This window comes from Pristiophorus japonicus, chromosome 7 (assembly GCF_044704955.1).
Source record: "Pristiophorus japonicus isolate sPriJap1 chromosome 7, sPriJap1.hap1, whole genome shotgun sequence".
Lineage (NCBI taxonomy): Eukaryota > Metazoa > Chordata > Chondrichthyes > Pristiophoridae > Pristiophorus > Pristiophorus japonicus.
In genome coordinates this window covers 9,315,372-9,333,422 of record NC_091983.1, presented here as the reverse complement: position 1 = coordinate 9,333,422, position 18,051 = coordinate 9,315,372, and the positions used below count along the sequence as shown (strand labels likewise).

Here is an 18,051-nt window from a genome sequence, read left to right as displayed (position 1 = left end):
GCAGTGAGTTCCAGACCCCCACCACCCTCTGGGTGAAAACATTTTCCCTCTAAACCTCCTACCCATCACTTTAAATCTATGCCGCCTGATTGTTGACCCCTCTGCTAAGGGAAATAGGCCCCTCCTATCCACTCTGTTTCGGCCACTCTAATTTTATACACCTCAATAGGTCTTCCCTCAGCCTCCTCTGTTCCAAATAAAACAACCCCAGCCTATCCAATCTTTCCTCAGAGCTAAAAATTCTCCAGTCCAGGCAACATCCTCGTAAATCTCCCCTGTACCCTCTCTAGTGCAATCGCATCTTTCCTGTAATATGGTGACCAGAACTGCACGCAGTACTCCAGCTGTGGCCTAACTAGTTCAAGCATAACTTTCCTGCCCTTGTATTCTATGCCTTGGCTAATAAAGGCAAGTATTCCGCATGTCTTCTTAACCACCTTATCTATCTGGCCTGCTACCTTCAGGGATCTGTGGACATGCACTCCAAGGTCCCTTTGTTCCTCTACACTTCTCAGTGTCCTACCATTTAATGTGTATTCCCGTGCCTTGTTAGCCCTCCCCAAATGCATTACCTCACACTTCTCCAGATTGAATTTCATTTGTCACTGCTCTGCCCACCTGACCAGTTGATTGATATCTTCCTACAGACTACAGCTTTCTTCTTCATTATCAACCACACAGCCAATTTTAGTATCATGTGCAAACGTCTTAATCATATCCCCTACATTCAAGTCTAAATCATTGATCTATACTACAAAAAACAAGGGACCTAGTACTGAGCCCTGTGGAACCACACTGGAAACAGCCTTCTAGTCACAAAAATACCCATCAACCATTACTCTTTGCTTCCTGCCTCTGAGCCAATTTTGGATCCAACTTGCCACTTTGCCTTGGATCCCATGGGCTTTTACATTCGTGACCAGTCTGCCATGTGGGATCTTATCAAAAGCCTTGCTAAAATCCATATACACTACATCAAACACACTACCCTCATCAATTCTCCTTGTCACCTCCTCAAAAAATTCAATCGTTAGTCAGGCACGACCTTCCCTTAACAAATCTATGCTGACTGTCCTTGATTAATCCATGTCTTTCTAAATTAAGATTTATCCTGTCCCTCAGAATTTTTTCCAAATAATTTTCCCACCACCGAGGTTAGGCTGACTGGCCTGTAATTACTCAGTCTATCCCTTTCTCCTTTTTTAAAAAAGGTACAACATTAACAGTCCTCCAGCACCACACCTGTAGCCAGAGAAGATTGGAAAATGATGGTCAGAGCCTGTGCTATTTCCTCTTTTGCTTCTCTTAACAGCCTGGGATACATTTCATCTGGGTCTGCGGATTTATCTACTTTCAAGCTGTTAAACCCCTTAATACTTCCACTCTCACTATGTTTATTTCATCTAATATTTCACACCCCTTATTCCGGATTGCAATGTCTGCATCGCCTCTCTCTTTTGTGAAAAAGATACAAAGTATTCATTAAGAACCATACACATGTCTTCCACCTCCACACACAGATTACCTTTATGGTCTCTGATATGCCCTACTCTTCCTTTAGTTATCCTCTTCTCTTAATGTATTTATAAAACGTCTTTGGGTTTTCCTTGCCAAAATGTTTTCATGCTCTCTCTTTGCTTTCTTAATTTCCTTTTTAATTGCACCCCTGCACTTTCTATACACTTGAGTTTCTGCAGTATTGAGCCCTTGCTATCTCTTTATTCTTTATCTTACCCTGTATGTCTCTTGGGGGCTCTAGATTTGTTAGTCTCATCCTTTTTATTTAAGGGAACATACTTGCTCTGAACCCTCCAGATCTCACTGCCTCCCACTGCTCTGACACTGATTTACCTTCAAGTAGCTGTTTCCAGTCCACTTTGGCTAAATCACATCTCAGCTTAGTAAAATTGGCTTTTCCCCAATTGAGAACTTTTATTCCTGGTCTATCTTTGCCCTTTTCCATAACTATCCTAAATCTAACTGAATTATGATCACTAGCACCAACATGCTCTCCCACTGATACCCCTTCCACCTGCCCTGCTTCATTCCCTAAAGCTAAGTCCAGAACCGTCCCCTCCCTTGTTGGGCTTGCTACATACTGGCTAACAAAGTTCTCCTGAATGCATTTTTAGGAATTCCACACCCTCTATACCTTTCACACTAATTTTATCCCAGTTAATATTTATGGTAGTTGAAATCCCCTACCATGTTTGCACTTCTCAGAAATTTGCCGACATATTTGCTCTTCTATCTCCCTCTGACTGTTTGGGGGTTTATAGTACACTCCCAGCAGTGTGATCGCCCCTTTTTTGTTTTTCAATTCGATCCATATGGCGTCATTTGATGATCCTTCTAACATATCATCCCTCCTCACAGCTGTAATTGTTTCTTTAATCAATACTGCAACCCCCCCCCCCCTCCTTTTTTACCCCCCTCTCTATCCCGTCTGAAAACCCTGTAACCAGGAATGTTGAGTTGCCATACCTGCCCTTCATTCAGCCATGTTTCGGTAATAGCTATAATATCGTACTCCCAAGTGTCTATCTGTGCTCTCAGCTCATCTGTCTTATTCCCTACACTCCTTGCATTGAAGTATATGCCATTTAGTAATACCAAACTCTCTTGTTGTCTATTTTCTAGCCCTTGTTTCCTCTGTCTTCCAAATTCATTATCTACTTTTCTGCTTTCCAATTCCAGCTTTGGTTCTCTTCCTATTCTCAGGTTGCCATCCCCCTGCCAAGCCAGTTTAAACCCTCCCCAACAGCACAAGCAAACCCCCCCACAAGGATCTGTTGAGTTGCAACCCGTCTGGCTTGTACAGGTCCCACCTCCCCCAGAAATGGTCACAATGCCTCAGGAATCTAAAGCACTCCCTCCTGCACCATCCTTCCAGCTACGCAGTCATCTGCCCTACCCTCCTATTTCTGTACTCACTAGCATGGGGCAGCGGGAGTAATCCCAAGATTTGAGGTCCTGCTTTTTAATCTCTCTCCCAGCTCCCTAAAATCTGCCTGCGGGACCTCATCCCTCTTTCTAGCTGTGTCATTGGTACCGATAATGACCGTGACCTCTGGCTGTTCACCCTCCCCCACCCCAGAATGCCCTGCAGCTGCTCGGTGACATCCTTGACCCTGGCACCAGGGAGGCAACATACCATCCTGGAATCACGTCAGCGGAAGCAGAAACGCTTGTCTGCTCCCCTAATTATCGAATCCCCTACCACTATTGGTCTTCCTGCTTCTGCTCCTATTTCTTATGTTCTTATGTTATACATCTCCCCCGATATTCATTTTTACTGATTTCAATGGGCATATGTATAATGGAGAGCTGATTCGATATTGGCCCTTTTACTCAATCAGCTAAAGTCAAAATTACCCCGCTATAGTGTGAATAAAATGGCTGGCAGGCTTACAGTGACCATCCATCCAGTTTTGGGCCAGATACTCTAGTTTATCATCATCATGTTTGAAAATCTCCAAAGTAAAATTTTGAACAAAAAAGACCATATTTTCCTCACTCACTTCTGAGTCTCAAAGAATCATAGAATGATACAGCACGACAGGAGAAATTTTCTAGATTTATGTGAAAAAAGGTAATGGTGAAAATAATGGGACTAAAGATAGACCAGTCTCCAACACGTGATGGTTTCCACCCGAGTATTAAAAGAAGTAGGTGAGGAAATTGATGCTGCTTTGGTCGCGATCTTCCAAAAATCTCTAGATTTCAATAATTGTTGCCTTGGATTGAAAAATTGCCAATATCACTATTATTTAAGAAAATTATAGACTTATTAGTCTAACATCTGTTGTGGGGCAGTTACTAGAATCTATCATTAGTCAGAGCGACTGAGCACTTGGACAACAATGAACTGATCAGAGAGAGCCAGCAAGGACTTGTAACAGGTAAGTCATGTCTGACGAACCTAATTGATTTTTTTGTAGTGGTCACTAACATGATAGATAAGGGAGTGTCTATGGATGTTAGTAAGAAGACAGGAGACAGAGAGTAGGGATAATGGGCATGTACTCCAATTGTCAGGATGTGACTAGTGGTGTCCCCCAGGGATCTGTACTGTGGCTTCAGCTTTTCACTATATTTATCAATGACTGAGATGAAGGAACGGTTGCTGACAAAACCAAATTTGATGGCACAGTAATAGTGCAGATGAGAGCACAAAATTGCGACGGGACATTGATGGATTGAGTGAGTGGGCAAAACTGTGACAGATGGAGGTCAATATGGGAGAGTGTGAAGTCATCCACTTTTGGCTCAAGAAAGAAAGATCAGAGTATTTCCGAAATGGTGAGAAGCTAGGATCTGTGGAGGAGCAGTGTGATTTAGTAGAGAAATCACTAAAACCTAGTACAAAAAACAATTTAAAAGTCTCTGCAATGTTAGCCTTCATTTCAAGAGAGCTGGAATACAAAGGGGTGCAAGTTATCCTACAGTTATATAAAGTTCTGTTTAGACCCTATCTGGAGCACTGCATCCAGTTCTGGGCACTTCCCCCAGGAAGGATATATTGGCCTTGGATGGGTGCAACACAGACTCCGAGAATGATACGGTTAAATTATGAGGACAGGTTGCATAAACAAGGCTTCTATTCCCTCGAGTTTAGAAGATTAAGGGGTGATATAATTGAGGCGTTTAAGATGAATAAAGGATTTGATCAGGTAGATAGAGAGAAACTATTTCCTCTGATGGGGGGAGTCTAGGATAAGGGGACACAACCTTAAAATTAGATCTAGGCCATTCAGGGGTGATGTCAGGAAGCACTTCTTCACACAAAGGGCAGTGAAAATCTGGAACTCTCTCCCCTACACATCTGTTGAGATTAGATTAATTGAACGTCAAAACTGTAATTGATAGATTTTTGTTGGGTAAGGATATTAATGGATTAGGAACCAAGGTGGGTAAATGGAGTTAAGATACAGAGCAGCCATGATCTAATTGAATGGAGGAACAAGCTCGAGGGGGCTGAATGTATAACAGGTGTAAAATTTCTACTGCCCGTTTTGCATGCCGCCAAAGTTATATTTTGCCGCTTGATTTCACCACTGACTGTGGAGAAGATACTTGTGCCCACTTGGATGTATGCAGCTTCCCATACTCCCACCCACCCCACCACAAACATGTAGGTTAAGCATGTGTATGATGTATGCCATTCAGGCAATGTATGGCCTCACCTGGAACTGGAAAGTGCCAAGCTGTTTCTGGAAGCCCACATAAGACCCCGTCACCAACACACCTCTGCACCAAGAGGGCAAACGCCTGTCAGGCAGCAGATGGAAGCAGTCTGCCATTCTTTCCCAGGTGCACAAGAACAGTGACCCAATGCACCAATGCCCTCACAAAAGAACATAAGTAGGAGCAGGAGTAGGCCATTCAGCCCTTCGAGCCTGCTCCACCAGTCAATGAGATCATGGCTGATCTGGTCTTGGCCTTAACTCCACTTTCCTGCCCTCTCCCCATAACCCTTGATTTCCTTATCGTTCAAAAATCTGTCCATCTCCACCTTAAATATATTCAATGACCCAGCCTCCACAGCTCTCTGGGGCAGAGTTCCAAACATTCACGACCCTTAGAGAAAAAATATCTCCTCATCTCCATATCTCCACCCGTTATTCTTAAACTATGCCCCCTAGTTATAGTTTCCCCCACAAGGAGAAACATACTCTCTGCAGCTACCCGTCAAGCCCCCTCAAATCTTATACATTTCAATAAGATCACCTCTCATTCTTCTAAACTCCAATGAGTATAATAATAATAACTTTTATTTATATAGCACCTTTAACGTAGTAAAACGTCCCAAGACACTTCACAGCAGTGTTACAAGAAAAAACAGATACATTTGACACCGAGCCACGAAAGAAGAAATTAAGGCAGATTGGTTAAAGAGGTAGGTTTTAAGGAGTGTCTTAAAGGAGGAAAGAGAGGTAGAGAGGCAGAGAGGTTTAGACAGGGAGTTCCAGAGCTTAGGGTCCGAACAGCTGAAGGCACGGCCACCGGTGGTTGAGCAGTTATAATGAGGGATGTTCAAGAGGGCAGAATTTGAGGAGCGCAGACCTCTTGTGGGGTTGTGAGGCTGAAAAGGATTACAGAGATAGGGAGTGGCAAGACCATGGAGTGATGAGAACAAGGATGAGAATTTTGAAATCGAGGCGTTGTTTAACCGGGAGCCAATGTAGGTCAGAAAACACAGGGGTGATGGATGAGTGGGACTTGGAGCGAGTTAGGACACGAGCTGCTGAGTTTTGGGTGACCTCAAGTTTACGTAGTGTAGATTGTGGGAGGCCAGCCAGAAGTGTGTTGGAGTGGTCAAGTCCAGAGGTAACAAAGGCATGAATGAGGATATAGGCCCAACCTGCCCAACCCTTCATCTCAGAATAAGATGTGCCGATACGAGGAGCAACATTGCTCGTGCCACTTGCACAATCCTGTAGTACACTGTTGGTGCTGCAACAGTAAAGAAGCCATGAGTCACTGCTGGCAGTGAAAGCCTGGAAACTACTGTAAGTGATGCTGCAATAGGAACATTTAATGTGGTCGTATCAAATCCTTCTCTCTGCTCTTCGGTTAACGTTTCCATTAAATTAGCAGGAAGAGGAGTATGATACAAGCATATTTATACAATAACATCACTCTCAGCCACTTCTACGCTTCTGCAAGAGAAATAATGAGGGGCAGAGGAAAGAAAAAACAAATGAAAATAACAGGATCACGAGAGAAAGGGAAAGTATGAGAGAGACAGGAAAAAGAGGCAATGCAAGGGACACAATAAGAATGAGAGAGAAAGGGAAGAATGAGAGAGAAAGGGGAAATTAAAGGGAAAGGCAAAGACAGCAGAGAGAGAGGGAGATATGAGGGACTGAGAGAGGAAGGGGGAAATGAGACAGAAAGAGAGAGGGGGAGAAGAGCTCGAGAGTACAGTACAAATTTCAAGAAAATATTTTTGTACAAAGCATGTAAAAATTCACATTGCTAGGGCCAGCTTTCAAAATTCATTGCAATTAGTGAGAATATTGGTGAATTTAGTACAGGTATCCCATTTTCAAACCAACTCTTTGCTCATTTAATTAATTGGATGGAAAATCAGCCATTGCGGATGTGTGAATTCCCGACCAGCGCTCCCTGTAAGCACCACTTTGGATCAGAAGAGCCCAAACTGCCCTATAATCGTAATCTTCCAGATTCATAAGCATTAAATACAATGATGAGAATAAGAACTGCCTTGTGCACAGCAGTGATTTGTGCCTAATTGCATGTTAATTATTTGGCCCTTTATCGCTGCTGAACTAACGGGCGGGAATTCAGTCGTTGTATTTGTAGCATATAATAATTATACAACAATAAATATAGAATTAATCAAACTGCTCTGGTGACTTCCTCAAACCCAAGAAGAATCTGGGAGTCAATAAAAGGACAAGGGATCCGGACCTCATTCTCTGGGGTGCAGGGTTGGATATTGTGGGGGATTTTGCGAGGATTTTAGTCTTTAACCCCATCTTGCTATTAACATTAAGCAAAGGATACACGGGTGATAAAAATGGATTTTTGCCTGTGTTGAATTTTTTTTTAAACTTGCATTCTTGTATCGCTAGAATCAGCCGGTAAAGTGTTAAAACAGCATTGCTCTCACGACTTCTCAAAGAGAAACACAGCAGTTCAGTTCCAGACAAATCCGCTATGGCGATTCTTAAAGACGACTTGATAAACTAAAGCTCCAGCTATCAACTGACCAGAATTTTCACCTTCAACGAAAAACATTTTAGGCCACGATCAGAAACGATTTTCATTCAATATTAACGGAAGACGTGTCATCTGCTGCATTTGTATCAGGATCTGTGCTTTCTTATTCACAAAACCCCTGGTCCTAGTTCAAAGGGTCGGCTCCAAGCTGGGGCAGTGACATTGACTGATAACCTGTATCTGAGGCTTTTGAAAAGAAGGCAGGGAGGGGCCCCTGATTGGCTGGTGCCTTCTGTGATTGGCAGCTCATTGGGCAGAGAAGCCATCGTACTGAATTATGCTGACAGCCGACAGCCGACAGCAGTCTGCACGTACGGAGCTCACAGCAAAAGCTGGAGAGCTACTTGCAGGAAAGTTGTATTCCGAATCACAGGGGATCAAGGCCCGCTTCTTGGGAGTGGTCGGTTACAATAAACCTTCGACAACATCTGTGTAATAACCCAAAAACAGGACAACAGAAGAAGCGCGTAGATTTTCTAGCATGTGGGGTGGGCGGCAGGGAAGGGGGAAATGGGATCTGCTGTGCTGTAAAACACAGTTCATCCTAATATAATACATTCCGATAAACTGAAATCTCAGTAAGCAGACTTGTGCCAAACTTTTGCCATAGCTGCTCACACCATAGTGAAGTTGCATGAAGGACAGACCCAGTTTCTTCCTGTTGCTTATTTTCTCACCTTCTCTCCTTAAGGTGCTGACTCCAGTTTCGGTACAGGTCCAAGGGTACTGGGCACCCTCCAGTACCTCGCCCAAATGGCCATTCTTCATGTGTGAGCCTAGGCAGTGAGCACAGACAGTCAGTGTTGGCAGGCTATTCGAATGTGGAAGGCATCATGGCCAATTACGATCCTCTCCTCACTTAAGTCCACACATATGTACGTTCCAGCAAGAGTCGCTGGATAGTGATGAATAGCAGGACACCTGTCTGATCTCTCCCGTTCTTAAGCCCAGGGGTATTTAGCTTAGACTGGGAACAAGTATTTATCCAATTCCCTTTTGAAAGTTACTATTGAATCTGCTTCCACCACCCTTTCAGGCAGTGCATTCCAGATCACAACAACTCGCTGTGTAAAAAACCTGTTTCCTCACATCGCTGACAATCTGTGTCCTCTCTTGTCTTAGAATTATAGAACAGTACAGCATAGAAGGAAGCCATTCAGCCCATTCAGTTCTTTCGAAGAACAGTCCAGTTAGTCCCACTCCCCTTGCTTTTTCCTCATATTCCTGCCATTTTCTTTTTGACCTCCAAGTATTTATCCATTTCCCTTTCAAAGGCTACTATTGGATCTGCATCCACCAACCTATCTGGCAGTGTACTCTAAATGCTAACCCCTGATAGAAAGCTCAAGCATAGATGTTGAATGCTAACAGATCAGGCTTAGCTATGATTCCCTATATAGCTGAATAGCCCACTGCCCTCATTACTGAAAGGTGATTACAGGATGACTAACAACAACATCAACAACAACAACTTGTATTTATATAGCGCCTTTAACATGGTGAAACGTCCCAAGGTGCCTCACAGGAGTGTTACGAGATAAAAAAATTGACACCGAGCCGCATAAGTAGAAATTAGCGCAGGTGACCAAAAGCTTGGTCAAAGAGTTATGTTTTAAGGAGCGCCTTGAAGGAGAAAAGAGAGCAAGAGAGGCGGTGAGGCTTAGGCAGGGCATTCCAGAGCTTGGGGCCCAGGCAACAGAAGGCACGGCCACCAATGGTTGAGCGATTATAATCAGGGAATGCTCAGGAGGGCAGAATTAGAGGAGTGCAGACACCTCGGGGTGGGGAGGGGTGCTGGAGGAATTATAGAGATAGGGAGGGGTGAGGCCATGGAGGGATTTAAAAATAAGGATGAGAATTTTGAAATCGAGGTGTTGCTTAACCGGAAGCCAATGTAGGTCCATTTAAAACTGAGATGAGGAGAAATTTCTTCACTCAGAGGGCTGTGCATCTTTGGAATTCTCTATCCCAGAGGGCTGTGAATGCTCAGTCGCTGAGTATATTCAAGACAGAGAGCGATAGATTTTTGGACACTAAAGGAATCAAGAGATATGGGAATAGGGTGGGTAAGTGGAGTGAATGTCGAAGTTCAGCCATTGAATGGCGAAGCAGACCCGAGGGGCCGTATGGCCTACTCCTGCTCCTAATTCTTATGTTCTTAGCAGATGGGCTCAGGCATAAAGTGGCCACTTGGTCGAAGTATTGGAGACTGCTAACATCCATGGAACTGTAACACACTACCGATTAATGCTTGCAAGAGGGAAAAAGGGTGAAAAGATTAGAGTTGGCAGCGAGAGCAACTGACTTGAAAATGCCAAATGGAAAATCCTGCTCAGCCTCTTGCCAGGATCTCTGCCATTATAGCTGCCAGTATCCAGCCAATCCAGTTCACTCCACATGACATTAAGAAATGACTGAGTGCACTGGAGTCGGTGAAGGCTATGGCTGTGGGCTTTGACAATATCCCAGCTGTTGTACTAAAGACCTGCATGCCAGAACTAGCTGCCAACAATGACCCCTGGCCAACCTATTTCAGTCCAGCTATGACTCTGGCATGTTTTTATTGGTTCTTGGGATGTCATGAACACAGTCTGCAGATTGCCTCTGGTCACTGTTTGTGTCAGTGACATCAACGAAGAGAATGGGAAGATTGTGGGACAATTATTCTTTACTATTTTTATTAATGATCTGGATGTAGGTGTTGGGGGCACGATCTATTTGCAGATGTTACAACTGCGAGTGTTATGACTGTAAACGGTGCTCAACAGCTTCAAGAAGACCTCAATATGTTGAGAGATTGGGCTTATGTCTGGTAAATTATGTTCAATTTGGATAAGTGCAGTGTTATGCACGTGGGCAGGGTGAATGCTCAACATACATACACCCTTTTGGGGAAAAGCATTAAAGGTGGAGATAGAAAGAGATTTGGGCTTTCTCGTGCATACATCTAAAGGTTCATGAGCAATGCCGTGAAGCGATAGCTAGAGAAAATAGGCTGTTAGGGTGTATTCATAGCACAATTGATTATAAGACAAGGCATACTATTTTGTCCTTGCACAAGATCTTGGTCAGGCCTCACTTGGAATACTGACCAGATTTGGTCTCCTCACATGGTGGGCGATATTGAGGATTTGTAAAGGGTGCAGATGAGGACCACGAGACTAATTCCCAGAATAAAGCAACTTAGTTATCAAGATAGGCTAAAAGGACTTTTCCATTCTCCAAATTTCTCCATCGCATCAGTTCTGCCGATGCCACCTTCCATAGAAGTGCTTCCTATATGTCTTCCTTTTTCCTCAACTGAGGATTTCCCGCTACCGTATTTGACGGAACCCTCGGCCGTGTCCGGTCCATTTTCCGCTTCTCTGCTTTCACCCCTTCCCCTCCCAAAGCCACGATAGGGTTCTCCTTGTCCTCACCTTCCACCCCACCAGCCTCCACATTCAACGGATCATCCTCCGCCATCTCCAGCGTGATCCCACCACCAAACACATCTTGCCCTCCTCTCCCCGAAGGGACCATTCCCTCCGCGACAACCTGGTCCACGCCTCAATCACCCCCAACACTCCCTCTCCTTCCCACATCACCTTCCCGTGTAAGTGGAGGAGATGCAACATCTGGGGCTGGAATTTCAGTTGTCTAACGCCTCAGTTAGCGGCCAGAGGGGGAGTAAATGGGAGCGCAAGGGGTTACTGACCGGGAGCGCAGCATTTAATGCCCCGACCGAATATGTATTCGAGGCTCACGGGGGGCACAAACCAGTAGTGCCTGGCTGCTGACGATGACTCCGATCATGACGTATTCCTGGTGCACACCCATGCTTGTACCTTGGTCAGAAAATTAGGTGCAGCCGCCAAGAACAACTTCTGGATAAACAGTCAGTAGGGGCTTGCAGAGTCATTAACTGGTGGCTACTTAAAGGGATGAGGAAACGCTTCCCTCCGAGGTCACAGTCAGTGCAATGTTTACACAGAGCACGGTGCGTGAGCCTTCGAGTTTGCAGCGGCAGACAGACATACCAGTACAGGTTGAAAAGAAGTAATTTTGAAAACTTTAATGGGTGCGTTGACTCGGCTATTGTCGGGGTACGACTGGGAGAGCCGCGCATGCGCAATGGGACTGCCAAATTTACCGACCAAATTTCCATTATCACTCCCCCAACTCTAGTGAGCAACGGCTGATTTAGCGCCCCTTACAGCTCCTTGCTCGATTCTGATGAATTTATGGATGGAGAGTGCAAACTTTTTGAAGACGCTAAAATTACTGCTCCGCCTGGGTTACCGCCCCAAATGAGGCACAACCGAATTTCTCCCCCCTGGCCTTTCACCTCCGTCCTTTCCATCGTCCAGGGCCCCAAATCCTCCTTCCAGGTGAAGCAGCGATTTACTTGTACTGATTTCAATTTAGTATGTTCGTGATATGGTCTCCTCTACTTTGGGAGACCAAACGCAGATTGGGTGACCTCTTTGCGGAGCACTAATGTTCAGTCCGCAAGTGTGACCCCGAGCTTCCGATCATCATCACTTTAATTCTTCACTCCCTCTGACCTCGGCCTCTTACACTGCTCTAACGAAGCTCAATATAAGCCCGAGGATCAGCACCTCATATTTTGAGTCGGCACTTTACAGCCTTCTGGACACAACATCGAGTTCAACAATTTCAGATCATAACCTCTGCCCCCCATTATTTCAGATGGAAACTGTTGATTATTCTGTTATTCCCATTTACACCTCTTCTAGATCCATCTTTTATTTCTTTACCTGTCCCATTACCATCTCCTATTGTCTTGTGCAATCATACTTTTTGTCGGTTAATCTCTCCTGTCTTCCACCCTATCACAGACCTTCCCCTTTTGTTCCTTCCTCCCCTCAACGCCCTTCCCTTCCTCTGTACTTGCTTAAAACTTTGCTATATCTCTAACCTTTCCAGTTCTGACAATAGGTCATCGATCTGAAACTTTAACTCTGATTCTCTCTTCATAGATGCTGCCTAATTTGCTGAGTATTTTCAGTTTCTACAGTCTTTCTGGTTGTAATCTACCAAAATTCTCTGGATTCTGGAGAGGCCCGAGAGGATTGGAAAACCGCAAATGTAATGCCCCTATTTAAAAAAGAAGGAAGACGGAAAGCAGAAAACTATAGACCAGTTAGCCCAACATCTGTCGTTGGGAAAATGCTGGAGTCCATTATTAAGGAAGCAGTAGCGGGACATCTGAAACACCATGATACAGTCAAGCAGAGTCAGCATGATTTTATGAAAGGGAAATCATGTTTGACAAATTTGCTGGAGTTCTTTGAGGATGTAATGAGCAGGATGGATAAGGGGGAACCAGTGGACATGGTGTATTTTGATTTCTAGAAGGCATTCGATAAGGTGCCACATAAAAGGTTACTGCACAAGATAAGAGTTCACGGGGTTGGGGGTAATATATTAGCATGGATAGCGGATTGGTTAACTAACAGAAAACAAAGAGTCGGGATAAACAGGTAATTTTCCGGTTGTCAAATAGTAACTAGTGGGGTGCCACAGGGATCGGTGCTGGGGCCTCAACTATTTACAATCTATATTAATGACTTGGATGAAGGGACTGAGTGTAATGTAGCCAAGTTTGCTGATGATACAAAGATGGGTGGGAAAGCAAGTTGTGAGGAGGACACAAAAAACCTGCAAAGGAATATAGATAGGCTAAGTGAGTGGGCAATATTTGGCAGGAAAAATTCAAAAGCAAATTATTATTTAAATGGAGAGAGATTATAAAATGCTGCAGTACAGAGGGACCTGGGGGTCCTTGTGCATGAAACATAAAAGGTCAGTATGCAGGTAGAGCAAGTAATCAGGAAGGCAAATGGAATGTTGGCCTTTATTGCAAGGGGGATGGAGCATAAAAGCAGGGGAGTCCTGCTACAACTGTACAGGGTATTGGTAAGGCCATACCGAGAGTACTGCATACAGTCTTGGTCTCCATATTTAAGGAGGGATATACTTGCATCACTGGGTTGATTCTTGAGATGAAGTGGTTGAATTATGAAGAAAGGTTGAGTAGGTTGGGCCTATACTCATTGAAGTTTAGAAGAATGAGAGGTGATCTTATTGAAACATATGATACTAAGGGGGCTCGACAAGGTAGATTCAGAGAGGATGTTTCCCCTCGTGGGGGAACCTAGAACTAGTTGGCATTGTTTCAGAATAAGGGGTCGCCCATTTAGAACAGAGATGAGGAGGAATTTCTTCTCTGAGGGTTGTAAATCTGTGGCATTCTCTGCCCCAGAGAGCTGAGGAGGCTGGGTCACTGAATATATTTAACGTGGAGATTTTGAGCGATAAGGAAGTGAAGGTTTATGGGGAGTGGGCAGGGAAGTGGAGCTGAGCCTAAGATCGGATCAGCCATGATCTTATTAAATGGCGGAGCAGGCTCGAGGAGCCAAATGGCCTACTCCTATTTCTTAGATGTTCGTTTCCTCAGAACTCAATTCACTAATACTTGACACTCTTCTCTGAATTGCTTTTATTCTTGAATTTTCCTCAGGATTAGACACAAATCAAGGCATGGCCTGACTGCAAATCAACAACTATTAGCGTTAATATATTGACTTTAACGTAGTAAATTAGCTACATTTTGACAAAGAATAATCAACGCAGCCACATCTCAATGAGCGCAGATATCCCGAGATGTCTGCACTTCTCTAATTCTGCCCTCTTGAGCATCCCTGATTGTAATCGCTCAACCATTGGTGGCCGTGCCTTCAGCTGCCTAGGCCCTAAGCTCTGGAACTCCTTCCTGATACCTCTCCATCTCTTTACCTCTCTTTCCTCCTTTAAGACGCTCCTTGAAACCTACCTCTTTAACTAAGCTCCGACTTTGATGAGGTAGAAACTGGCTTGTTGGAGAAGTTGATGGAATTTCTGTCCTAATATCTTCTTATGTGGCTCGGTGTCAAGGTTTTGTCTTGGGACGTTTTATTACGTTAAATGAGCTATATAAATACAAGTTGTTGTTGTGTTTAGGCCCCACCCATCAAATATTTGGGGAGATCTAGCCTACACCAATTTCAGGCAGAATAGATTATGCAGAGACTTTTCACTTCGAGGTTCCCTGAGGAGACAGGCATACATAATGTGCGTCAGCATGTTCGTTTCACAAAGTAAATGTCAGCTGTGTAATGACTCCTAAGAAACTGAGTGAATACAACAAATAGATCTGACACTATGGAATTAATAAGACTTGGTTGAGTTCTTTTGAACAACACAACACATGTATGCACCTATGTCCTCATTTCTATCAATTACTTAACAAAATTGTGTACATTGAAATAAAAAATGAAGAAACATTTAACCACTCTTCCCCCAGTCGCATGATGGGATGATTCACTGCCCAATGTGCTACTGAGACATTCCAGAATCAATCACTGGTCTGCAATGGGGTGGGTGGCCTACTGAAAAACAACAATTTACATAGCGCCTTTAACGTAGTGAAATATCCCAAGGCGCTTCACAGTAGTATTATGAGCCGCATAAGTAGAAATTAGCGCAAGGGGGTCAAAGAGGTAGGTTTTAAGGAGCGTCTTGAAGGAGGAAAGAGAGGTGGAGAGGCGGAGAGCTGTAGGCAGGGAATTCCAGAGCTTGGGGCCTCGGCAACAGAAGGCACGGCCACCAATGGTTGAGCGATTATAATCAGGAATGCCCAAGAGGACAGAATTAGAGGAGCACAGACATTTTGGGGGGGTTGTGGGCTGGAGGAGGTGACAGAGATAGGAAGGGGCGAGGCCATGTAGGGATTTGAAAATAAGGATGAGAATTTTGAAATGGAGGCATTGCTTAAGCGGGAGCCAATGTAAGTCAGCGAACACAGGGGTGATGGGTGAGCGAGCCTTGGTGCGAGTTAGGACAAGGGCTGCCGAGTTTTTGATCACCTCTAGTTTACTTAGGGTAGAATGTGGGAGGCCATCAGGAGTGCGATGGAATAGTCAAGCCTAGAGGTAACAAGGGCATGGATGAGGCCTTCAGCAGCAGGTGAGCTCAGGCAAAGGGCGGAGACGGGCATTGTTACGGAGGTGGAAATCTGCGCTCTTAGTAATGCTGCGAAGGTAACAAAATCTCCCTCAGTGCCCCTGGACTGGGGAGAAAAAATATTTAGTCAGGGTACTTGCTTCTGATTGTTATCCAGCAATTGCTGCTGAGAAAGTGTGTGGATGTTGGATGAGGATAGGGTGAGACTCGGCTAGAACGACCCCAGCACTCTCATAGCCTGCAGCTGTCTAGGCTCACATATGGAGAATGGCTACTTGAGTGGTAACCATGGAACTCTCCCACAGCACGAGCCAGTGCTACAGGAGAAAAGGGAAAGAAACTCATTTTTTTTTTGTTGAAAATACATATTTAACTCTCCACAAATCTAAATTATGAAATTATATAAATTGCTGATCACAAATGATCTTTCATTTTTTCTTGGAGCAAGTGCAGTGAGACCTGTATATGTGAGGACTGATCGATATAAATTGTGGGTTTTCTGTTATAGTGATGATATCTGAGTGATTGAAGACATATCAGACTTTTGCTCCCTTCTCAATTTCACAAGACAACATGCATATCAATGACTGGTATTTGATCACTGCCTGGAAAGATTGGTGTGTTATAGCTCCATATCTGTTTGCAATGTGATTATCCCCTCTCCAATTCTCTTGCCTCTTCTGATGAAAGTTGGTTGGTTGGTCCAGTTCCAGTTTCCACTGACCACACTTGATCAGTTCCACTGGGCAGGCCACATCGTTCGCATGCCAGACACGAGACTCCCAAAGCAAGCGCTTTACTCGGAACTTCTTCACGGCAAACGGGCCAAAGGATGGCAGAGGAAACGTTACAGGGACACCCTCAAAGCCTCCCTGATAAAGTGCAACATCCCTACTGACACCTCGGGTCCCTGGCCAAAGACGCCCTAAGTGGAGGAAGTGCATCCGAGAGGGCGCTAAGCACCTCGAATCTCGTCGCCGAGAGCATGCAGAAATCAAGCGCAGGCAGCGGAAGGAGCGTGCGGCAAACCTGTCCCACCCACCCTTTCCCTCAACGACTATCTGTCCCACCTGTGGTTCTCGTATTGGACTGATCAGCCACTGATGGACTCATTTTAAGAGTGTAAGCAAGTCTTCCTCGATTCCGAGGGACTGCCTATGATGATGATAGTTTCCAGCAGTACTCTAGGGTGCTCATCTAAGTGGCCATGGATCACTTGTGAGTCAGTCTGCAAGCTGTTCTGCTATGCAAGGCACTGCTGTCAAGCATAATCCTGTTCACATGTGATAGCCACACACATCCACTTTTCAACAGAAATCAGTAAACGTCAGGCAGTACTGCCCTATTTTCCCCTATCTACTTCAGAGAAATTGTACTTCTGTGTTGGTGCCCTGCCTGAGATCAGCTAACAACGCAGACTGTCTATTGAACATTGGACCGTCCCAATATGTATGGCTCAGTTCTGTTCTAAGTAGAGATCTGAACCATAAGGGGAGCTTTTGCATTTTATATATAATTTTTGCAATCTGTTGCTTATAGAATACTCACTGTCTGTAGTTATAACCAGAATGTCATTTCTACATCATCAGAGAATCTCTGATCAAATGTTAACTGGAAACAGTAGACATTATTAAGCCAATGGGCTAGACTTTTCCTAAAACCCCTCAATGCCCGATTGCCCGCTGAGAAGAACTGCTAACGTTCGGTGAGTAATGCTGGCAAGAATTTCCATTTTTATGTTTAAAGTAATTAAAACTAATCACCCGGCGAGAAAATGGGCGTTGGACACTAATTGTCGGCGGTTTTCTCGGCGGTTCAGTGGAAAGTTAGTAACATGGGCCGTCGTTACCGGAATGGACGGTAAATACTAAAATTTAGTTCGAGACTGCGGTTGGGCCTAGAGAGGGGGAAAAACTTTATTAAAAAGAAAATGTCAATAAAAAATAAATAAAAAGGTACAAAGCATTCCCAAGACACTTTTATACCTAATCGCCATTTTAAAATTTAAAAAAAAAGAAAGAATCTTTAACTTACCTTTCTCTGCAGAGTACTTACCTACCGTCCTGTTTAAGCAGCTTTTACAGGGCAGGTCTCTCGGCGATCTGGACGCGGTGGTTGAGGCCAAACTTACGCCCTTGCGGTTGTTCTTGGCGTTGCATGTGGGCAGTTTGGTCCTGGCCGGCATCTTCAGATGTGGGCGATACCATGAAAAAACTTAAGTGGAAACTTTCGTTGGGCGACAAAACAGTTGTACCGTCGAGAAAATTGCCAACAATGAAAGAGAAAATCTAGCCC

At 44.4% G+C, this 18,051-nt stretch overlaps 1 protein-coding gene across 29 annotated transcripts in view; it reads right to left on the bottom strand.

The window, feature by feature from the left end:
• Positions 1–18,051, bottom strand: part of rims1a (regulating synaptic membrane exocytosis 1a) — a 908,397-nt gene that overhangs the window by 50,154 nt on the left and 840,192 nt on the right. For 24 of the 29 annotated variants that reach the window (XM_070884742.1, XM_070884750.1, XM_070884745.1 and 21 more), the window contains one exon: positions 8,427–8,525. The exons of the other annotated variants lie outside the window; for them this stretch is intronic. In XM_070884742.1, the coding sequence (XP_070740843.1) occupies positions 8,427–8,525 (99 nt within the window). The remainder of the gene's footprint in view (positions 1–8,426; positions 8,526–18,051) is intronic. 29 annotated transcript variants of the gene reach the window in all.